General features: G+C 40.3%; 1 protein-coding gene and 1 long non-coding RNA gene across 2 annotated transcripts; one reads left to right on the forward strand and one right to left on the reverse strand.

Moving 5' to 3' along the window:
* Nucleotides 1-2,605: 2,605 nt before the first annotated feature.
* LOC121361499 lies at nt 2,606-11,105 on the reverse strand. Its single transcript, XR_005956344.1, has 3 exons — nt 11,014-11,105; nt 4,609-4,678; nt 2,606-3,176 (listed from the first exon to the last, which is right to left on the reverse strand). It is a non-coding gene; the product is annotated as an uncharacterized LOC121361499 (long non-coding RNA).
* A 285-nt stretch (nt 11,106-11,390) lies between these two features.
* PLK4 (polo like kinase 4) lies at nt 11,391-23,988 on the forward strand. Its single transcript, XM_041482247.1, has 16 exons — nt 11,391-11,505; nt 11,992-12,087; nt 12,542-12,637; nt 12,734-12,848; nt 13,666-14,698; nt 16,207-16,307; nt 17,371-17,762; nt 18,177-18,281; nt 18,659-18,761; nt 19,219-19,368; nt 19,690-19,820; nt 20,189-20,280; nt 20,509-20,647; nt 21,395-21,535; nt 22,427-22,533; nt 22,929-23,988. The coding sequence occupies exons 1-16, from the start codon at nt 11,476-11,478 to the stop codon at nt 23,026-23,028; spliced, it is 2,931 nt and encodes a 976-aa protein (XP_041338181.1). The 5' UTR covers nt 11,391-11,475; the 3' UTR covers nt 23,029-23,988.
* Nucleotides 23,989-24,077: the final 89 nt, after the last annotated feature.

Consider the following 24,077-nt stretch of genomic DNA (forward strand, 5'->3'; position numbering starts at 1 on the left):
CAGTTCCGACAAACAGTTGTAGTCAAGTTTTCTTACTAGAGTAGGGAGTTTTCTGCAGTGCATCTGGTCTGTCTCTAGATCCCTGCTGAAGAGGAATGCTGCCCACAGAAGCTAGCTCTGAGGTCCATGTTAGGCATGCCATTTGGAATGGCAGAGTTAATTTTTCCACAGAGGTTCACATTAATATATGATTTGCTCATATGTAATCTGTTTCCTGTTACAAAGAGGAGATTTTACCAGGACAGATTTAAGTACTTACACACTATGCTCAGCTTGAGGTTTTGTGTGTCAGACTCAATGAGCAAGTTCCCTCTGCCTATCCTGACAGCACCAGAGTGAGTGTCTTTGCAACATAAAGTTTTGGTAGGGAACCAGCAGCAGTCTGCTGCTCTGCCTCTTGTATATTATAACAGCAGGTTGATAATGTCTTACTTGAAACTTTCTGCTTAGGGCAAGTTACATTTCTGATATTTGAAAATATACCCTCTGCCCCACAAAAAGAAAAAAAGGAAGCAACACTGTATTTGTCAAGGCAGTAGAGATCGTTTAAAAAAGTTCTGTAAATCAGGTTCTGAAGTTTGGTGTAAAGATCTAGTTAGAAACCAGGAAGATCTTCCTTCTTCCCTTTAAAGAAGACTCATTCTCTTCTGTCTGGAGCATTAATGGACTTGTTCAAGAAAGGACTTCAAAATTAATTTGTTTTAATTTTCTTTACTAAACTGAGTTTAGTTTAGAACTGATTCATAAGTTCCTTTCCACTTTTTTTATTACGGTACTTTAGACTCCAAGAAGTTTCTTTGAACTTCAAATGTAACATAAACAGATTTGTAACACTCAAGTTAGGATTTTATGCTCTTCTTTCTTGAAGCTGCTGCTTCATGACAAAATACCCTTTGATTTTGAATGAAAGATTTGATTTTGAATGTCTCAGTTTGAACGAAGACTCCTCTCCCTTGCTGGCTTCTGGCAGTGTCCTTGCACTGTTTCAGTGCTGCCTTTGGGGCATGCTTGCAGAACAGTGAGCAGCTGATCCTGAATGCACAGAGGCAGTTGGGAAACACCCAACCTGTATTCCACAACCTGTATTCCCTGCCAAGGCCCCGGGGCAGAGTGAGGGGGAAGGTGCCCTGTCTCTGGCACGGCAGCACAGGAGGGGCAGTGCAGTATCTGCGATGTAGCTCCAGCGTTCTGGACGCCTTGTGGTGTGAGGGATTGAGGTTTTGCTTCTTCCACCTACAAGTGGAAGCTGTTAAGGTAAAGCATCCAATCTGTGTGTTGATGAGATTTCTTTGTATCTTCAACATTTAAAATTCCTTAATATTTTGCAACATCTCTGTGTGCTGAACTCCAATCTCTCCTGCAGATTGCTAATAACAGTTCTCAAATACTCCATATTTAAGTGGGGGTTTTCCTGTAAGGATTGTTTAAATGTAATTTCAGGAAACAAGCAAGGAGCTGGCAGAAGGGTTTTCTTCCCAATTATTTTTTGACACCAGTGTGAAAAATTAACAGCCTTAACAAAACTTGGAATCTACACTTGTCAGAGCTCTGGTTTTCCATGCCTGTCAGTTAACCAGTGCTAGCATCCAAAACACGAAGCTGTGTTGCAAACACGCTGCATTTGCTGGTTCAAAGCACCTGCCCAGCTGCTGTAGGAAAAGAAGCTAAATTCAATTCCCACAGATCAGTGCCATCATGAACCCCATTCCTCAAAATAGGACTTCACGCTGCTGTGTAATCACACTGTAATACTTCCACACTTCTGGGAGCCCTTCTCAAGTGATGCTCAGATGCCCAAACTTGAGTTGTGGGCTGGTAGAAGGTCTGCCTGCTCTAAGGATTATTATATTAATTGCCACTAGCTGTGAGTTTATTAACTGGATGGAGGAATATTCTTTTGCCTCTTACACTTCTGCTACTTTTAGGTTTTCTCATCTTTCAGGCACCAGGAGACAGAAACTCTCAAAAGAGATGGTAAAAAACATGTTGCTTAACAAAAGGCGTTAATGCCTCATAAATTTTAATTTCAGCTCCCAAGATAGCAGTTGGAGTATGAACACAAGCTCCTAGTAGCTACAGAAAGTGTGTGGTGGCTGACTCCTAGCTGAATTCTTAATTTTCTGCAGTTGAAATTTGAAGACTTCAACCACTTACTACACATGTAAATAATAGTGAAAACAACTAAATGTGACTGTTGGCACTGCAAAATACTAAACCAGGAATGTGCTTGATGTGACTTACTTAATACAGCTGCTAAACTTTGGTTTCCTTCTTTCCTGGTCAGAAGGAAATGCGTCATGCAATGAAAACCAGGAATCATTGCAATGAAATCCATCAAGAATAATTTTAAAAATGCAATTAAGAGCTATACCCACCAGCCACCTCTACCAAGTGTTGAAATAGTTTAATTAAGTTGATCAAAAAAGATGGTAGTCCCTGAATGTTGCAGTGGTTGGAAAAGTTTCTTTCCATAGTCGATAACCATAACTCCAGGGGATGAGGGGGGAGGAGATGGGAGCGTCAGAATTTAAAGTGGTGTTTAAGTATGGAAAATGTTTACCATGTATGTAAATGGGATCCTTAGTAGTGACAGATCATGTGCAAATTGACAAGACTTGGATTTATTTTTGAATGGCAATACAGATTGTCAAGGTTGTGTATAATTATAATAAATATATAAACCGCTACTTGAACCAGAAATGATCACCCAAGATCTCATTTTTGCATCAGTGTTCTTAAAAGCAGCTTTGTCTGATGCTGTGGGTTGATACAACTGGAGTTTGTCCAAAAGGCCACAGGTAAGATAAAGGCATTTTTGGTGCCTCACCTGTCCCACTGTGGTTTCTCTCACCTTCCTCTGGCCCAGGCTGCTGCAGCACAAACATAGCACTGCTTTGCCTCCGGGGAACTGCACTTATTTTCACAGCTGCCATCACATGTCTGTGTTAGGATGAACACAAACCCCCAAGTTCTCAATGACTTACTGCAACATACAAGTTCCAGGTAGTTTTCCTGTGCATTGAACTGCTGGGGGAAATTGATGGCTTTGGGCACAGTTGATTCTCTGAGCAGATGCAGAGCAGCAACCTGTGGCATTCCTCCAGGAATTTTTCTATGTGCTAGCAGTGTAACAGGAATCCCTGCGTTCTCCACCAGGATGCAATGACTGTAGAATTCTGCATAATCGACACAAAAGCACCAAAACAACATGATTCAATATTTTTATATCCATCTTCCTTGGTACACTTTAAAAGCTCCTCAAAGTCTGCATTTCATCCAGGCTTGGCGTTCTTAGATCTCAATAAAGTATTTCAGCTATATTAATTTCACAGGCCAGGTTTGGAATTTTGGGGTGGGGAATGATCCTTCCTATTTAAAGAACTGTATATATTTACATGTATATACATACACATATATAGTACAAATGTAAAAACGTACACTAGAAATCAACATCCCCTTATCAGTACAGGGGAAAATACTGCCCTTAACCTACTCTGCTGTCTCAGCATCTCAAACCACTCAATCAGCTCCTTCACACTCCAATATTTACCAGCTCTGCAAGGATGCTGTATCCCATTGTCACACAGAGAAGGACTGTTATAGCAAAATAAGGTGAATGTTGAAAGAATCACAGAATATCCTGAGTTCAAAGGGACCCACAAGGATCATCCAAGTCCAACTCCTCGCCCTGAACAGGACACCCCAGCATTCCCACCTAGATCATTGTCCAAATGCCTCTTGAACTCTGTCAGGCTTGGCGCTGTGACCACTTCCATAGGGAGCTTGTTCAGTGCCCAGACACCCTCTGGGTGAAGAACTTTTTCCTATTATCCAACCTAACCCTCTCCTGACACAGCTTCAAGCCATTCCCTTGGGTCATCTGTCAGCTGAAGGTAGCCAGCTAAAACTCTGAAGGAATTAAAAACACAGCCACAATGTAAGGCCAATAGTGTTTCCATCAAAATGCTGAAGTACATTGTGAGGCCCTAGATTTCAAATTTTGCCTGAAAACCAGCTTCTCTGAAATGCAATATCCTAACGCTGCCTCAAGGGGCTGGCTCGGTGCAGTTTCAGGGAGAAATGAGCTGCATGTAGAATAAAAGCAATTTATTCACAGGGACTGTGTGTGTCACAGAGCTTCTGAAACAAGAGTGTCCCCGTGATCATTACCATGGCTGCAACTAAATATTATCCTTTACTTTCTCAGCTTATCTCTGTCCTACATTCTTCATTCTCCCTGCAAATATCAGTGTGCTCTTCCTTTTATAAGGTTAATTAGATTTTCAGTGGTGCTGAAGCATTTACAATTACAAAGAAGAAAATTACACCTTCCACAGCAAACACAACGTTTAAAGACTACTGGTCAAGAGCATTTTAGTTGCAAATTTCTTCAGAAAAGAGCCTTATCCTCACATGAGAGAACATTCCAGGAATAAAACTGAGCATTTTATAAGCATTGAACAGGCAAAAGTAAATGTGAGTTACTAATTATGCCTCTGAAGGACAGTGAAATTAAATTATTAATTCAAGTCACAAAATATCTACTGCAGGGGAAAAACATGCTACATTCCCAGGAAAGGAGCCAACACCACCAGGAAGGCAACACACCTGCAAAAAAATCCTAGCCAGAGCTTTGAGTTCCTCCTGTGGAGCATGGCAGCAACCAGCAGAACTACTCCTGGAAAATAAAATGACAAAACAAAACATGAAGCATTTGTCTTGACAATACTACAGGAAGATGTGGCTCAAGAAGTTTCCTTTCTCAGCCAAAAATAACCTTTCCCATTTTACTTACCCTTTTCACATCTTTCAAATGCTCCTGTTGCAATAAATATTCCCCACCTACTCCATCACCGGCCTGCACTGCCTTGTCTACACTATCAAGGCAGGACAAAATACCCTTCTATGGTGATTTTAGCATAGAGAATGGAGATGGGAAATGTGCAGACTGTGTGATGGATTTAATGATAATTCCAGACCAAGCTAGGTCTTCTTAATAAACAGGTCAAATACTGAGCCCTTTCTCATGGAATTTATTTTGACTTGGAAAAGTTTTCTCTATTAGAAATATCAATTAGTGCTCACAAGTGCAGTACAATCACAAGAATCACAGAAAAGGCATCTGGAAAAACCTGCAGAGTGGTTCATGTCCTGGCTCAGGAACAGGGCACAATCTGGGGCTGTGTTCCATACAGCAACAAATACAGACACCTACAACAGAGGCATCAGCCAAATTAGCAAATCATTCCAACGACCTCATTGTTTCCATAACACAGGCATGATGTCAGCCTGGCTCTGGTGCTAAATCACTGACTAAGCTCACCCTTGGTATCCACAGAGACAGGCTCGACTGTACCACACAGTTACAAATTCTCTAACTTCACTAGGACGGACCAAAGATCTCAGGGGGGAAAACCTTATCCTGGCATAAATGGTAAAGTCCCACTGGGCTACCAAATGCTGCCATTATAGTCCAACACAATCAGTAAAAACAAAATCACCACCTGTCTTTGACAGCACTAACACAAGCAACACAATATTCCTGTAGCACAGGCTTAAGGCCAGTAACTTCATAGGAGGCTTCAAAGTTGGAACGTCCATAAAAATGTGTTAGTCAGTGCAACAAAGCCTTCTGCCACACCAAGGATTTTACTTAAAACAGATTATATTTAATAACCAGCTTCTCAGAAACAATCGTTCTTTCAACAAACTTTTTTTTCTTCACTTATATTATAAATTACTTCCCTTCAGCCAAGGATGAAACATGTTGTCAGTTTTACAGATGAGTAAACTAAATCACATAGCTAACAAGTCTGACTTGTTTCTTAAAGATACAGATTTAAATAAAAAATTCCTTCTCTGAAAGAAATGGAATTTCACTACCAAAGAAGTAGGGGAGGTGAGGAAAGAATTTTTTTCCACATCTTTTTTCTTGATCAGCACAGCAGTGGCATAGTCAGTTCCAGGATGAAGAAGTTTTCAGTTATTTTTTTCTGTCTGGAACATGTTTCCTCTGGAGAACTCGCCATCATACTGACAGATGAGAGCTGCAGCCCTTTCCTGCATGAGGCAAAGCATCAAAAGTGATCCAGGTCTCAAGATATTTGTTCAGCTCCCAGCCTGTCTCAACACAAAGATTCTGCCATCTGAATTCATGTTTCCTCTGAGCATGCTGAAGAGAGAAATGTCATTCTCTTGAGCAGCCACATGAGGAATCTGGAGAAAGTTAAAAACAAACAAACAAACAAACAAACAAACAAACAAACAAACAAACAAACAAACAAACAAACAAACAAACAAACAAACAAACAAAAAAAAAAAAAAAACCAAAACCTGGGCTACTGAAAGTGAAAACAGAAACTGTACTGCACTGTAGCTATGCTACTGTTAGTCAGACTCAAGCAAAAAACATGCCATAGAAAGTTCTCTAGGAAACCAGTCTGGTCTCCCTGGTAGGAGAGAATATCAGGGAGGAGCTAAGAGCTCAACAATTAAAGCTGAGCATATGCTTTTGGTTAAGAAAGGAGTTTCAAAGCTAAGCTTTGAACACACTGCTTCACGTACCTCCAAACTTCAGGCACATTGCAAATATACCCCTGGCAGTTTGAAACCGCCTTGTTTGGGCGCTGCTGCAGTCACAGCAGCACAGAGCTCAGCACAGGCTACTTAATCCTCAAACACAGGCCCAGCCCCTGGCTCCAGTAAAACCAGGCACACATGGTTGTAATGGAAGTGATATAGATGTGAAGCAATTAACTCAAAGTACTTCTGAGAATGGAGCATGAAGGAAAAAACAAACAAACAAACCAACCAAATGTGAATTTCACTGGGGGAAAAAACCCCATTATTCTGATTTTCCCTCCTATTCAATATGAGCAAGGCTGTTCTATTGAGCTGCAAATGTCACAGAAGAAATATAACATCCCCGCTTTGGAAAAATTTAAATCCCCACCTAGGAATCAAATTGCACCTTTGTACAACTATACAACTTCTCCAATTTCAATGGAACTACAGCTGCTTATGTTTAGAGCTGAAAGTAGTCCACAACAGTCTCTGTCCTTGGAAAATGCTGTGCTATGACTGCTTCAGAGGAGTTACATGGTCTAAGCAGGCACTTCAAATTTATTTTCAGCCAAGATGATGGGAAATAACCACATTCATTTAGTTAGTGATTGGTTCTATTGCTAAAACTGACTGAAATGTTATCCTCTTTTCCTAAACTCCTCTTGTTTTAGAGGAAGAGGAAGCTGAGGTTGTTATGGCCCAGGAGCTACATGAATGTCACAGGTCGTTTGGGATCCCAGGAATGCAGCAATGGTCACTTCAGCTTGTTCACTGCCACAACAAAGCTTCTATGCTTCATGTGACACAAGGCAATGCCTGATGGCTGAGGGAATAATCCTATATTTTCACAGTACAAATAAATACACCTCATACTGTGCTGCATGTGACTCCTCCTTTGCTGCTTGTGTGAAGCAGAAACAGAGAGTAAATCCAGTCATTCTCTTCTGACAGCAGAAGGAATAAACAGTTCTACCAAGGCAGATTAACTCAATCTTTTTACCCAGGATGTCTTAAAAGAAGATCTGTACTCAATAAGATGTGGTGCTTTTTAACTCTAAAAGACTGTTGAGATATGAATGCTCCATTTATTTAATATAAAAACTGTTTCTCACTGTGTCTTCCTGTATGGAGGCAATACAGTTCAAACTCCAGTTGTTTTTCATTCAGAGGTCTTTTTGCATTCTGTGGAATACAGACAAAATTCATGTGCTCGCAGTGAGCTCAGTGTACAGGTAAGTGCTAATCCCTTAGCACTGTTCTGAAAACATATATAAGAACAAATGCTAATTAGAAAAAGGATTAAAGTATAAGACAGTAATTGCTCTCATGACTGTTGCATAGTTTAATATGGCTTGGAAACACCATTAACAAAGGAATTGTGCCTAAGGGAGCAGTCCACCTTTGCAAGTAAGACTAGCTGTCAACACTGGCAGCTACACCCACTGCTGGCAATTGAACACTCATCAAGGGAGACCAAGGAAAACTCCAGCCAACACCTAAATAAACTCTTAGGAAGGTGGAAACAATGCTGGCATTGGGCAAGGATAAAACCAGCAGACCAGCAAATCATCAGACACCAAACCACACTGAGTGCACGCTTCACCCAATGCCTATCTGCAGGGCTGCATTTCCAGCGACCATAGCACTCAGCTGCCAAGAGAAAAGGCAAAGAAACACAGGAGAAAAGGTTTACAGAGCAGGAGACAAACAGGTAAAATCCTCCACCTGAGGATAAACTGGAGACCAGCATCACCTCCTGATATTGTGATGCTCAAGATGGAGAGAGAAATAGTACACTGAAGACTTAACATGAGTAAAATGCATTGGCAATAAATTGTTGCTGCAGTCTTCTCATTTTTCCAGGCTGAATTCAGCTCAGATTAAGTCTGAGGTGGAATGTGCCTTGCATAAGCATTTTTTTTTCTTGTTTTTTTTTTTTTTTTTCCCCTTGTTATCTTCTGAGTCATAGAAGAACACTAAATTATTTGGCTAGATTGTAACTTAGAGCTCAAAATAAATTTACAGACAGTGAAGGTGTGGATAATACATAAGGAATAGGCCATACACTCCTAATGGAGCACAGTCAGAGCCAATGAGTTTTAATGAGTTTTACTCCAAGCTTCAGCATAATCAAGACAGAGAGATTTTGTTCTCACAAATTTTGGCCCAGTGCCTTTTAAGATAAAGTATGTGAGTGGAAACCCCTTTTTCTGCTCACCTGTAAGATGTACTTATGGCAATTATGACATTACTACCTTTAACTTAAGAAGCAGGGTACGAAGACTGCAGACGACTGTAAACAGGGAACATCCAGCAAGTATGTTTCAAAATTCATGATCAAACTGCTGAAATACCAGACTGAAACAAGTGCCTGGAAATTAATTGTTACTGACAGAAATTTTGCTTTTCACCACTCAAGTTTTTATCAGATAGGTGATTCTAAATGACAAGAGCAGGGTTTCTCATCTCTGAAAGCAAAGCTGAAAGGTGAGCTCCAAGAGCATTTCTGTGGGTGGGCACAAAATCAAAGCAAATTCTCATTTGATAAAATTTTATATTCTTTGTAGAAACACAGAATTCAATTTAGTGAAAAAGAGGCAGAAGCAGCCAAGTCTCTATGATCACGTACTTTCCCTTAATAAAGTAAATTAACAAAAAACACACAATAAACCCACTGCAAAAATAACCTGGATTTGATTCAATTTTGGTTTGGGTAAATCACTCCTTCCCTAAGTTTTCCAGCATTACCATCCAGAATGAAGAATATGGAAGGAAACAATTTATAACAGCACCTGGAACAGGCTCCTCTTTCAGAGGGCAGTCATGATAAATAGGAAAATAAAACATGTGTGTTAAAACAGTGGTGTTAGGCATGAAAATACCCCACTGAAGTTTCGTGACTGTACAACTACAAAGTCCAATTTTAAAAAACAAATTGCTCTTGACATGAGGAGTTGGCAACAACTGCACTGAGTCTCTCACGTTGCTGACACACCCCAGCAGGCTCGGAGGACTGCTGGGTGCTCATCCTGCTGTGCTGCCCCAGCGCCGCTGAAACACACGCTCTGTCACAGCCATGTCTTGAGCAGATGCTGGGGAAGGCAAGGCACCATTTATTTGATTATTTAGAATAGAAAGTTAACATATCAAAGCAAATATGTTTGATGTATTAACTGTTTTTTTAGGTCCTAGTGGTCAAACAGAAGCCAGGACTGAGTGATCATTACATGCTCACAATTCATTGTCTACTAAGGCACACCAGCGATGTTTCCAAGATTCGACTTCTGTTGTCTAGACTGGCACTACCAGATACATCTGAGAAAGCTGCCCTGTGTCTGTGAAAAGCAGCAATAAGAAAGAAATATACCTATGGGAAACAAGTGAAACTACCAGCGTCATGAACCTTGTGGCCAAGATGCAAGCAAAGCTGCAGAGCAACCAATGACGATGTATTACAATTTGTAAAATGTAACTTTATGCTGCCTTTTGCTTTTTATCATCCTTCCTACTCAGCTCCTTTTTACTTTTTTTGGTAATCAGACTGCTCCACTTGATGAAGTATGTCCAAAATCTTTACATTTTGGTCATGCAATAAAGTTGAAGAAAGGCCTGCACTCCCTATTTTAAGGGAGTACTATTACTCTCTTAAAACTCCTTAAAGAAGACTTTACGATAGCATTTCTTTCAATGCTTAAGCCTTGAGAACAAGATTAGGTATTTGTGCTCTCTGATAAAAATGTTAACAAAGGATTTGTTACATGGTTGGTTCGTCTCACAAGCTCTGCTTACAGCAGATGCTGACCCCTGCAGTCATAAATGCAACCCAGCAACAGAAGAGTGATTCGAGTTCCTTTTTAATGAGACAGAGGAAAGCATCATTTCACTGGCGGAGATGCACCTTCATCATTCTTCAGGTAAAAAATCTAGCCTTGAAATTAAATTAAAAGTCTCTTTTTTATAATCTTCCACCCTAGTTACTCAAGCCAGCGATGACTGTTAATTCACACAGCTCCTGGTTTCCCTGTAAGGATTCTCAGTGATTGACACAAATGCTTATCCACAATCCATTTTACACCCATTAAGGAGTTCATGATGAAGAAAGTGCAGCTTGATCACAAGGCACCCCTGTATTTTATTTCAACAATAAAATCTGGCAAGTCGTGGGGGAACTATTTGAGTTTACAGCCACAAGCTGGCAAACACTGGAGAAGCTGAAGTGCTAAATCACTCCGTCTCCTCCTTGCATCCTGGATGCCTGTCCTAGTGAAAATAACTTCGGCAGCACTCCCCTGCTACAGAAGGAGCCAGCAAGACGCATGTAAGGTGGGATAATTCAGAGGGCAGGCTGAACAAACAGAAACCAATCAAAATAAAAATCTTTCCCCCAGCCCAAACCAACTCCAATCCCAAGCCAGGTGGGGTAACTTGATCTACGGGCTGTGTCCCTACCCCTGGCAGCGGGCGCTGTGACCAGACGATCTCCAGGATAAGCCCCCAACATCCCAGGACTGCCCCATCCAGGCATATCCCGGCCTGAGGCGCCACACGCACCCCTCAAGGCGCACGCGCCCTAACGGCTGCCCGGGCACGCCCCCGCCCCGCCCCGCCCCGCCCCGCGCACGCGCCGCTGCTCCTCCTCGTCCCAGCCCGGCCGCGGGGGCCGCGCGCCCATGCGCCGTTGCGTGACGCACTTGCGTCAGACGCAGCCTCGTCCCGGGGCGGGGCGGGGCCGAGGGGTAACGGCGCGACTTTTCAAAATGTCGGCGGGGGGGGCGCGGAGCGGCCGCCCCCGGGCCCGGGAGCCAGCGGGGCTGCGCCGGGGCGGGCGGCCCGGGGCGCCCTAATGGGTTAACCGCGCCCCAGGCTCTCGGCACGACCGGTAGCGGGACCCGAGGGAGAACGGCCGGCGCCATGGCGACCTGCATCGGCGAGAGGATAGAGGTGCGGCGCGCAGCCCCTCCCGCCGCGGGGCGCGGAGGGGCCGGGCGCGGGCTCGTCCCGCTGCCGGCGGGTATTGGTGGGAGCGCGATTCCTCCCGCGCCTTCGCCCCGTCCCCACGTGTTTGCGGGGAGCGGCGGCTCCGCGGCCGCTGCCATGGCAGCCGGGGGCGGGTGTGTCCCGCGTCCCGGGAGCCGAGGCGGGAGAGGCGGCGGGAAGGCGGCCCGGCCGCGCCGCCCCAGGCAGCGCCAGCGCCAGTGCGGTGCCGGCAGGAGGATGCGGCGGGGGTGGCTGTGCGGCCCTGCCGGGCCCCGCCGCCGCGCCCCGGAGAGCTCCCCACAGGTAGCCCCGGGCCGCCTCGGGGTTTGCCCGGATCTCGGGGCTGCGTGGGCTCCCCGCCGCTGGTGGGAGGGTCCGCGTCGGGAGAGGCGCTGCGAAGTCTGACTGACAAAGCCCCAGGCTAACGAGGCCGGTTTGTTCGTCTTGCAGGATTTCAAGGTGGGGAACCTCCTGGGGAAGGGCTCCTTCGCAGGGGTCTACAGAGCAGTATCCCTGAAAACCGGCCTGGAAGTGGCCATCAAAATGGTAAGGCAGCCAAGGAAGTATCTGTCTCCCTAGAGACCGAATGCAAAGTTGCAACAGGTTGGGGTTCTGCAGTTGGGCACCGATGTTTGGGTTGAATGTTTGTAAATAACGGACATTAAGATAGCGACTCGATCCTGAAAGATGCACCACAACCAAATAGACTTAGTAACTAATAGAAATGCTTCTTAATGTTGACTATATTTAGCCTATATGTGTAGCAAAATGAGATTTAGGTTTCTCTGCTAAGTATTTCAGAAAAAAAATATTAATAAGTATTAGTATTGATAATGTTAATGCTTGACTGCTTTCAGTTGTGGTGTTCCTCCAATTATCTATTATACTTGTTCATTAAAAGAGTATATTAAGGTGAACTATATGAAAACTTGCTTGTACTTAAAAATTGTTAAGCAAATATGCACTGAATATCTTAAGTTGTGCTGTGATCCACTTACAGATAGACAAAAAAGCCATGCACAAAGTTGGAATGGTACAGAGAGTTCAGAATGAGGTGAAAATACATTGTCAGCTAAAGCATCCATCTATACTCGAGGTAAGAACCATGGGGTTTGTAGAGAGGGCTGTATATGTGACTTGCTGCATGGTCTACAAAATGGAATTTAATTTTTCCTTGTTTTTTTTTTCCCAGCTTTATAACTATTTTGAAGATAGCAACTACGTGTACTTGATACTTGAGATATGTCACAATGGCGAAATGAGCAGATATATAAAGAACAGAAAGAAACCCTTTTCAGAAGATGAAGGTGAGATTTTTTTGGTCTGTGGAGCCCTTTGCATTAATGTTTTGGCTCACTCAATAAATATTTAATTGTAGAGGAAGAGTATTTAAAGCTGCCATCATAATTTTTATACCTTAAAATCTTGTGGTAAGGGATAATCTAGATATTGATTATTATTATGCATATATTCACTTGCATTTCTATATACATTTGTTTCTGTTTGTGCTATTTGGAATATAAAAAGATTGTGATCTTAGAAGGCAAAGACAGATGGAAAGTAGAGCTTACCTTTGTATTTAAAATTCTCTTGAAATGTGGGTCAAGACTGGGAAGAGGAAAGAAGAAGAACAGGAAAACTGGCAACTTCTGCCTTTACTGCTTCTGGACTCACCTCACTGCTCACCTCTCGCTCAGTTCTTCCAGCTTACCTGCTTCTCTATCAGTTTCTGATTTAATTCCATGATTCTGCTATAGGTGGGGATTTTTTGGGACTCGGGCCACAGGACTGGATTAATGGGGTATGGCTATAAAGGCATCATTAGTTTAACTTGTATCTGTTTCCAAAAGTGATGAGCAACTTAGCTTTAATTCTTAAGAATGCAATTTGAGAAAGTTTGGGCCAGTTGAAAATATTTCCATTCCTATTTTCTGTGTTACATAAAGAGCAAAGTTGTGCCATTTTGCTTAAAGTAGAAAGCAGAAAGTTAATTCCAGTTTCACTAGTATGACACCTAAACAGCCTTGTAAGAAAAAATGGAAGCAAGACAAATAGCAGACTTAAAGCTGAGTTATCTTCAGAGCTAGGATTTCATCATAGCAACATCTGGTTTTGTTTTGACAGCACGACACTTCCTGCACCAGATTATCACGGGTATGCTGTACCTCCATTCCCACGGAATACTGCACCGGGACCTCACCCTCTCCAACATCTTACTCACCAGCAACATGAACGTCAAGATTGCTGATTTTGGGTTGGCGACTCAGCTGAAGATGCCTCATGAGAAGCATTACACCATGTGTGGAACTCCCAATTACATTTCTCCGGAGATAGCCACGAGGAGCCCGCACGGGCTGGAGTCCGACGTGTGGTCTCTGGGCTGTATGTTTTACACTCTGCTCATTGGCAAGCCGCCTTTCGACACGGACACGGTCAGGAACACGCTGAACAAAGTGGTGCTGGCAGATTATGAAATGCCAGCCTTCTTGTCGAGAGAGGCACAGGACCTCATTCACAGGTTACTGCGCAAAAACCCCGCGGATCGCTTGAGCCTTTCCTCAGTCTTGGATCATCCTTTTATGTCCAGGGGTAGCTCTGCACGGAGCAGAGATCTGGGAACCTCAGAAGATTCCATGGACAGTGGAAATGCCACTATCTCTACGACCTTCATGGGCTCTTCCAGCATCAGTACCAGTGGTAGCTTGAAGGAAAAGAAGAAGCTGTTAGTTGGACAGCCCCTCCCAAATAAAATTACTTTTTTTCCTACAAACAAGAATTGCAGTAATAATTCATCGGGAGACGAAAGTGGTTCTTTCCGACAGTGGGGAATTCAGGGAAAGGAAATTGGAGTAAGTGGCAGGGGAAGAACCACACAGCCTGCTGAGGAGAGGCCACATTCCCGCTACCTCCGAAGAGCCCACTCCTCAGACAGGTCTGGCACATCCCACAGCCAGACTCAAGGCATATCCAACGTCATGGATCGATGTCACTCCTTGGAAGTGCTTTCCAAGCCTAAAATAGGAACGAGGGAAAACACAGAATACTTTTCACCTGCTAACAGCTATACTGATATAGGAGAAATATTTAAGGCGAAGACCTGTAGTACTTCTGGTTCTTTTGAAGAGCACATATCTCCACCTGAAAAAGATCAACCACAGTAAGAATCAGTTTTTTATTCAGATGAAATTTAGAGCTCCTTTATTGTCTTCTTTCCACTTGCAGTAAGTTGATTATTTTTCCCCCAGAGTAATTGTAGTAGAGAGCCTTGCTAATTGTTCTTTGTAGAAGAGACAGATGAGGGGAGAAGGCATTCCAAGTGCAATTATCAACATTTTCACTTGCTGATCTCTTGAGGTGATTTTTTCTTATGCTTAGAGAGGATAAAACAAAAATTCAATAAAGGTTAGGGAATATATTATAAAGATGGTGTGCCAGAATGAAAGTGTCAATTGTAGATAATTATCTGAAATTGAGTCCTGTACTTATTTGTAACTTCTTTGTGAAAATTCTGGCTCCTTTTCTATAGACTTTCCACAAGCAGAATATCAAAAGAATGATTTTCTGTTTTAATCTAAGGACTTCCATATCTTAGTTCCTGCATTTCTTGCCACATTAAGAACTGGCATAATTTCCTATGTTTTCTTTTCAAGGAAAAGACAAACAAGAAACTGTAAAAAAAGTAAATGGAGTAAGATTTTCTTTACTGTTCTCAGGTGTTTGACATAAGCAAAGTTCAGTGAGCATGTGCATTCTTTGTAGTTTGCGAAATGTTTGATAAATGAAAAATTTATACAAATGTTATTGTAATGCTTACTTGTATTCCCCATGACTTCACAAAGCCATGCTGAATGTAAACATGAGAGAGTATTAACGTGAGTGTGGGGATTAACTTAATGGTTACAACTTTTTTTATGTTGTTGATTATAAGAAAGCCTCTTACACCTGTAGTTAGCTTGCACAGCAATCTTAAATGCAAGTCCTAAGACTTGAATTAGATGGTTTATATTCTGTGGTTTTGGGGTGGTTTTGGTGATAAGTGAGCCAATGGTGAAGCAGTCATCTTCATTACAAGAAAGTGCAGACAGGTTCAGGTTATGGAGATAAAAAACCTCACAGGAGCTTAGTGTGAATTTACAACAGATCAGTGACTCTGCAGTAACTGGTTTTGTGTGCATTCTTTATACTTCAACGCATGGATTATATCACCTGTGGCTACATCTATGTGATTATATAAAACATCGGTTAAAAAATATTTTTAATTTTTGGGTTTGACTGTATTTTATATAAATTCAAATTATTTTGGGTGGTAGGATTGGCATCTTTCAGCTGCATGTTTGTTATGCTGAGTGAGATACACGGGGTTCAAGGGTGTCATGTCATCGCTAGGTCTTCTTCAAGGCTGTGAATTAAGAGCTAGATGTAAGAACAGCTACTGCTGGCAGCATTATCATAAGTTTTCATTTCATTTTATTGTATTTGAAAAACTATTTTCTTTGAAAATAAAATTAAATGAAGCGCTTTCTATGCTGCCTAGAGCTACAAAATGCCACCTGCATTTCCTAAACGTTCTAAGTGTTGTGCTTTCTGCAGCTGTAACATTTTAACTTTTGTTGTGCAAGTGTCTTTGATGCAAACTTGATTATGTGTGTAACTTTTCTTTTGTAGCTCAAATTATCTGTGCCCAGTGAAGCCCCAGGTTGGTTTGTTAGAGCAGAAGTCCCAGGCTGAGACGATGCAGCAGTGGCTAGGAAGCATGCAAACAAATGGTGTGTTACTCATCACTTCTGTATTTTTGCTGTCAAGTAACAGTTTCAGTGGGATTCTCTATTCTCCTTTTATTTCTTTGTACACTGAATTTGAATACATAGTTTCCTAAAACAAGCTTATTTTCTACTACTATTTTAGCAAAAAAAAAAAAAAAAACCAACCCAAAACAAAGAGGAAACCAGAATTTTAGACCCTGACATAATTACTCAGTTGTGTAAATATGTCAGAATAAATATATGACAAAATACTAGCAAGTGACTTGAAAGCCCTGTTAATTTAGTTGTGCAATTGCAACTAAGTAAGAGAAGATGGGACCTCAATGAATGAGAAAGATAATAAGGCAGCAGAAGGATAGGTGGAGGAAAGGACAAAGACACAGAAGGGAAGGAGGTGTTCTTTGTTGTGCATCATATTACATCATTTGCAAATAAAGTAATTTAATCATTAGAATAAACCATAAATCCATTCTGGCCCTTTTTGGTTTGATATTACTGGTCTCCTTCCCTTCCTATGTACAGGGAACTGGAATCAGAGAACATATGGTCTGAATAATCCTGTTTAATTTTTGGTCCCTTCTCAACTGTTCAGCCACACAGCAGAAGGAGCATAATAGTGATGTGGGTGAGGTGAAAGTTGATCAAGGGCTTAAATATCAAAACTAGGGAAGGAGTTATAGGAAAGTTAAATATAAAAACAGGTGTTTAGAAGAAATAAATACAAGGATTTTAAAAATAAAACAAGGGACTTGGAGTATGTATTTAACATTTTGAGTACTAAGACCTCTGGTAGATGGTAAAACACTAGTTAGATAACCTGCAACTTATATGAAATTTGCTAGTAGTGGTAATCTGAATGGTAAATAAGCTATAAAGCTTATTTATATAAGCTTATATATAGCTTATATAGATATAAGCTCTATATAAGCTATATATCTTTTAAAGCTTATTTCTATCTTTTATTTAAAAGCTTTTAAAATTATTTAAAAGCTTTTAAATATACTAGAATTTTTTCCTTCTGGCAATGACTCTTTGAATCTGCAATGTCCCTTTGTGGTGCTTTCAGATCCTCTGGGACCACCTGCAGACCTGACTGGCAAGAGTAACGCACATGGAGGTTTTCGGTACCATCTGGATGCGCAGCAGGATGCACCAAGGAATGCATGGAACACCTTAAAAGACATAAGGAATCACAGCGCATCTGGTGACTGTCCACATTCTTTAAACCAGAGAAACCCAAAGCAATGCATCCCTGGAGTTGTCTGCAAAAATGAGACAATTCAGCCTGGCCTCTGGCTGAACTCCAGAATGACATGTGGCCTTTGGTCAACTCCAGAGCAAAACCAAACTTGTGGCCAAGAACCATCAGCACATCAGAAACCTACACTGCGAAGTGTTGTGTCACCTCTCACTGCTCACAGGCTGAAACCCATCAGGCAAAAAACCAAAAATGCAGTGGTAAGTATCAGTTCTGAAAATGGGAACAACTGATGTGCTTAATATGTCTCTTAAAAATCACTTGGTAAAATAGAAATAGATGTTTTTAGGAAACTTAATCTAGAATAATTTAAAATCATAGTAATAAGATGCATCTTAGCTTTTGTATAGAGAATACTTAAAGCACAATAGACCAGACCTGTCTGTGTTTGCTTTTAAGAAGCCTCACTCTCAGTTACCAGGCTGATACCCTTCAATCATCTTGAAGTGCTCTGCTTTTAAAAAAATAGAACTAATAACAAAAGTTACTGTAGAAGCATTTATCTGTTTGACGTGCATTTAAGGAAAAAGAAAAGCATTATTAAAGCATTTGTGGGGGAAAAAAGTGGTATCTTACCTTTTGCAGAAAGTAAATTCATGTTTAATATATTTTAGGTGAGCATTCTAGATACTGGGGAAGTGTGTATGGAGTTTCTGAAAGAACACCGCTCACAGGAACTTGTGAAAGAAGTTCTCAGAATATCTTGTGATGGAAATGGGGTGAGTATGTTTTTGATTTCTTCACTGTTTTATGAAGTGCTTGGAGTTCATTCAGAGCTGTTTTTTTCTTTTTAAGTGATTATTTCATTTGAAATTCACTGTTTATATATGCACAGCTGTAAACTCTGCCCCTCCATAATAAAGCCATATAAATACAAGGAGCAAGCAATTATTTCAGAGAAAAAATTGGACTTGACTTTTGGAATAGGTGAAGTATTGGTGAAAAAGAACTGCTGTTAAATAATTATTCAGAGGAATAGAGCTTTCATGGTAAAGCATAGTAATTAATTAAAATATGAGTTATTACTGTAACTGTTAAAAGTGCAGAGTGCTGTAGTAAGTTGCAACTACACACAATTTTTATTCCCTTTTTGTAGATTGCAGTTTATCATCCAAATGAAGGAAGAGGTTTCCTTCTTGATGACAGACCTCCTCCTCCTCCTGAAGGCATCTGCACATACAATTTTGACAACTTGCCAGGTAACCTGAAATTTACTTGAAAATTATGATGATTAATGTGATATTTTAAGTGAATCTTGCAACTTTATAGCTTTTACCTATTACTTTTCAGAAAACTCTGAAGTAAAACTCCTTTCAGAATTAGATTCAAACTACAGTTTAACTGGAAAATGTTTTGAAACTTCAGAAACTTCAGAAGTGTAACCCACAGGTTTTGATTCCTTTTATATGGAAGCTTTAAGGAGTCTCCCCTTTACAATGTAGTGTACTAAAATTAAAACTCTTGTAATCTTTTCCTCATTCATACTGGGAGCTCTTGGTGGAAATAAGTCAGTTTCTTTAAACATGTCTGTCAAGTATTTAAATACTATTCACAACTTTCAGCTATCAAATACATAATCTAAATTACTTCTCTTCAAGCTAGTGCACAGTGTTTAATCTGCTAAATTCTTTTTTTTTTATTATTTTCTTTTTTTAGAAAAGTACTGGAAAAAATACCAGTATGCAGCTAAGTTTGTGCAGTTGGTGAGAACAAAAACTCCTAAAGTGACGTTTTATACACGATATGCCAAGTGCATGTTGATGGAAAATTCACCCCCTGCAGATGTTGAAATTTGTTTTTATGATGGTATGTATTCATTTTTGCAGTTATGCAAATAGCTAAATAATGATTTTAGGGCTGCACTAAAATACTACCTAACACTAAACAACCACCACTCCAGTTTGAAGAAAATAGTGCACTATGAGCAGGTTTTCGGACACCCTGCCATTATTTTAGCACTTGTAGATTAGTTGATTCTTTAAGTCCTTACTGATATCTTCCTCAGGAAGTACATGTTATTAAAGTGTTATTTGAATTATACTTTGGTTTTATTAATGGCCTCTTCTTTCCATGATTTAACTGTTATTTTATACAGCTCACAGTGAAAGTGTTCACATTTTCTTGCAGGAACAAAGATCCATAAGACAGCTGGTATAACTCGTGTGATTGAAAAGTCAGGGAAATCCTTCACTGTGAAAGGAGAAAGCGAAGCAGGGTTGAAGAAAGAAATCCAGGCTTATATGGATCATGCAAATGAAGTAAGGTGTTTTACACAGACCGTTTCCAAGCAACTTCCTGAAAATTCAGCTTCCCTTTGACAAATGTGCTTCCTGTGTTGCTTTCTATGTTTTTCATTACACTGTTAAGGAGGGAGGGTGATGTTCCTGGAGGAGCAAATATGAGAGTAGAGGTAATGGTTACAATCCCTCACAAGCAAGAATGAGTGTGTAAAGCAGGTTTGCCTGTCTGGTGAAAGGATTAAACACAACAAATGAAGCTGCTTCATACAACTTGAAAAATTCAGTACTGTTGAAATTCCCTTGTGTGGGCTCACTTGCCACACTAAACAAGTATGAAATAGTTATACAATTCTCAATTTAAAACTTTAATGAACTTCTCACTTCAGGGACATCGTATATGCCTTGCACTGGAATGTGCGGTTTTGGAAGAAGAGAAAAGGAGTGGAAGTGCTCCATTTTTTCCAATAATTGTTGGAAGGTAATATCTTTCAGTTCAAAATACTGATGTATTTTAATAATTATGTATTTATTGAATATTTATAGCATATTTATGTATTTGAACTGAAAAACAGTTCTGTAGAAGACTCCTGCCATCAGGTGCTTTGGACAGTCCATGGTAAAATGAATTAAGAGCTGTGTCTCCTCACTTGTTTCTTTAATCTCTTTTGGACAGACCTTTTCCCTGTTTTTGTCATTATTTTTCCAGAAAACCTGGTAATACTGAATCACCACAGGCTGTAGCACCTCCACTGTTGGACAAGACAAACTATTCAAAAGAAGTTGTGGCATTGGATAGAAATCAAGCTGCCAGTTCTACTCCAGTTCAGACTCCAAACTGTGCTCCTGTAAGTACAGAAGGATGCACCATGGAGACCAGTCTCCCATATTGCTGTTTTACTTAAATTAATGGAATTACATTTGTATGGCCATAGGCTTTCATTAGCCATTTGTGAGCATACTGACTAGAAATATTAGCTTTGATTTCAACTAACTTTTGATACCTGGATTTAAGAGCATGTGAAAAATCCAGAACACTCCAAAACTTTATCACAAATGCCTCCTGGGAGCAAAGTTTGAAAATTGCTTACTTGTGTTAGACAGCACAGTCTTCAGTTTGAGAGCTCTGATGTGCCCTTGGTGCTGTGTAACAAATGGTGTCACAAAGGGTATTGGCACTTGTTGTTCTGAAATAATCAAGTGTTAGTGTGTCTATAAGAAAAGGGTAAGCGAGAATATATGTGTAGCCAATGAGGCTTTGTGAGCAATTTCATCTGGTTTGTTTAAAAGGCTCACCAAGCTTTGAGTTTGTATTGTGAGCTTTATTGAATGTACATCAATCTACATTTGTAGGATCTGCATCTGATTGTGTAGTTCGTGTGCCTAGTACAGAATCCGACCATTTCCACCAGACTGAACTGACAACAAAAAGTTGTGTCCCTGTGGGGGTTTTATACTGTAAGGCTGTGAAATTAAGCACAGAGGCTAAATCTGTCTGTATACATGAACAGCTGGCAACTGACCACTGCAGCTCATCAGGAGCATTTATGCCAAGGCTGTTAATTCTGTTAATTCTGTGCATTTCTGGGTTTTAGGTGGTGCCCTTTGAAAAGCCTACGTTTCTGACTAACACTGTTGAAAAGACCTGCTCCTCTGTTCATCAAACGGAATGCAGTCCAAATTCAGCCCAACTCGTCAAATCTGTTTTTGTGAAAAATGTTGGTTGGGCTTCTCAGGTGAGAAACTAATAAAGGAGGCATGTCTATTCTTTTTCCTACTAATTTGAGATATGTATTTTTAAGTCATTAACTTTAAACTTGATTTGTGAGGAATCATTCAGTTGTGCACTACAGCTTAATCTAAAATTTGTATGCAGAAAGATACTTTTAAATAAGTGTCTTAGATAAAAACCATGGTGAACTACATAAGCAGAAGAAACCTAAATTTCAGAAACCTAATTTTCACTGAAACCTAAGTTTCAGTGTCCTTTGTCATTTAAATTTGACTCTAGTAAAAAACTGAAACTGTTTAACTTCTCTGTTCACTAACATAGATGCAAAGGTGTCATGACAAAGTTTTTAATAGCTACGTACCAGATCTGTGCAAGAGAAATGTATCTTCCTCTACAGCAGGAAAAGCTGTTTCCTTGCAAGGCCGTCTTCCCTCTACTTTTCTGTTGGATAAGCTTTAGGTTTAAAACATTGTTCTTGGCTATCCAGATAAAGTAAGCTTCCTGTCCTAATAGAAGAAGTTCTCTTTTTTTATATTATATATATATATATATATGTTTAAATTGTGCATACCTGCGAACTCTCACAAATGGGCCTCTTTTTAGAGTTTGGCCATTCATAAGATTTCTTTAGGAGTGGTTAAGCTAAAGGTACTTGTTTATTTATCTGACATTGACAAGGATAACTAAAGCCAAGCATCGGAAACCTGAGGAAGTCAGCATGAGACTACTTCCTCCAAATTAATATCCATGCAATCTTTATCTTTAAAAGACTGACCAAAATACCTAAGTCCCTTCAGCAATTTTGAAAAGCTTTCAGCTTCCCTTATTAGAAGAGTTCTAGGTTTGTAATTTTGTATTTCACATGCTCAAACCACAATGTAACTTCTCTCATCAGCTGACCAGTGGAGCAGTATGGGTTCAGTTCAATGATGGATCCCAGCTGGTAGCCCAAGCAGGCGTCTCCTCCATCACTTACACTTCTCCAGATGGCCAGACAACCAGGTGAGTCTGTTCCTGCCATAAAAACATCCAGGTAACTCAGTACAAGGCTCTTGTACATCAGGTAACTTAATAGCTGCTACTGACTTTGGTTTGTAAATTTTAAACCTTAGCATTGCAATCACTTCACATTTGGTTAGCTTATGTAAGCTTATTAAATAAAGAGAAGCACACATAGCTAACTGATGCAAATAAATATTCATTTGTCATCTGGATAACAAATGACTAAAATAAGCTGGGAATGCATCTACTTGGTCTCCAGAGTACAGCCACTATTCATGTGTAGTATTAAAAACAGGGAGGTTGGGGAAAGTAGTGTTTTGAAATAACTATATTGTAATGAAACAAAACAAATTATTTAAGCATCTCAGTTTTTCTATGCTGCTTTGCCACTCTAGGTATGGAGAAGATGACAAGTTGCCAGAATACATCAAAGAGAAGCTGCACTGTCTGTCTTCTATTCTTGTCATGTTTACCAATCCAGCTGGTCCTCACTGACTAAAGGAAACCGGGTGTCATGGCACAAGAGCTTAATAAACTCACTCACTGACTTCACAGTAAAGTGACTGATCTTACTTAGCTTATACAGAGATTCTTCCAAAATCTGGTAAAAAGCTAGGAAGGGGAGGGTTACTCTCTTTATATGTAGCAAATTGTGTGTGAAGTCTCATACAAAACGTACTTTTCATTAAAGTGATGGATAAACTCATTCAAGCCAAACTTTGAGAAACTTAGTTCTTGACTGTGTTAAGTCTTTGGAAATAATCTGAATCTGTTGTATTTTTTTTCTTACTCCACTGCTTACTCAGTGCCAACAATCAAGGAAAATGCATCTGTGCTGTTCAAGTATTTGTATTTGTAAATAACTTATTTTTATGTCTTACAAGTAATATATGTAAATATGTATATGTTTTATAAGTCTGTTTTTATTTTTTTGTAGCAGCAGCTTAAAACTTCCCTGCACAAGCATGTTATACAAAAAAAAAATAAATGCAGTGGTAATTGTCTGGACCTATTTATTTGTTTCATGATCAAGTAATGGTTAAAGGAGAAGAGTTAATAACTTTAGGTGGTTTTACCTTGTTTTACACATTGAGTAATACTTACAGCAACTGAAGTAGCATTAACAGTAGCTTTTCTTCTAAGCATTTCGCTTCAAGTGTGCTAACACTCCTGATGGTGCTTGTATCTGTACTTAAATAATCTAAGACTTCCTTATCAGGCAGGAACAGATCTTAAATGGAGTGGGATCCAAAATGATGTTGGAGGTGGGAGGATGAAGAGTTTCAGAGGAGCTGGTGCTGGCTGTGCCCAAGCACAGCTCAGCTGAACTGATTCAAGCCAGTTCTCCTTGTTCAGCTGCTGTTTAAAAGACAGACCTTTGGTTGCTTTGTCATGTCCAAATCAAGGAAATAGATTGCAAATAAAGAATTTAGCACTAGCAACATCAACAACAATATACAAGTAGCACTTATTATGAATTAACTTAAAAAAGTGAAGTCCTTTTTCACAACATTTTGTGATTCTGTAGCAGGAAAGCCCATGAG

Source organism: Pyrgilauda ruficollis, unplaced genomic scaffold (genome assembly GCF_017590135.1).
Source record: "Pyrgilauda ruficollis isolate IOZ18807 unplaced genomic scaffold, ASM1759013v1 scaffold58, whole genome shotgun sequence".
Classification (NCBI taxonomy): Eukaryota; Metazoa; Chordata; class Aves; order Passeriformes; family Passeridae; genus Pyrgilauda; species Pyrgilauda ruficollis.

Bases quoted from the DNA above. Each gene is read 5' to 3' on its own strand.
- PLK4 (XM_041482247.1), top strand. From the start codon at position 11,476: ATGGCGACCTGCATCGGCGAGAGGATAGAG. The intron at 16,308-17,370 runs GTGTGTTACTCA...TGGTGCTTTCAG, and splicing joins AGGAAGCATGCAAACAAATG to ATCCTCTGGGACCACCTGCA. The intron at 18,762-19,218 runs GTAACCTGAAAT...TTCTTTTTTTAG, and splicing joins CAATTTTGACAACTTGCCAG to AAAAGTACTGGAAAAAATAC.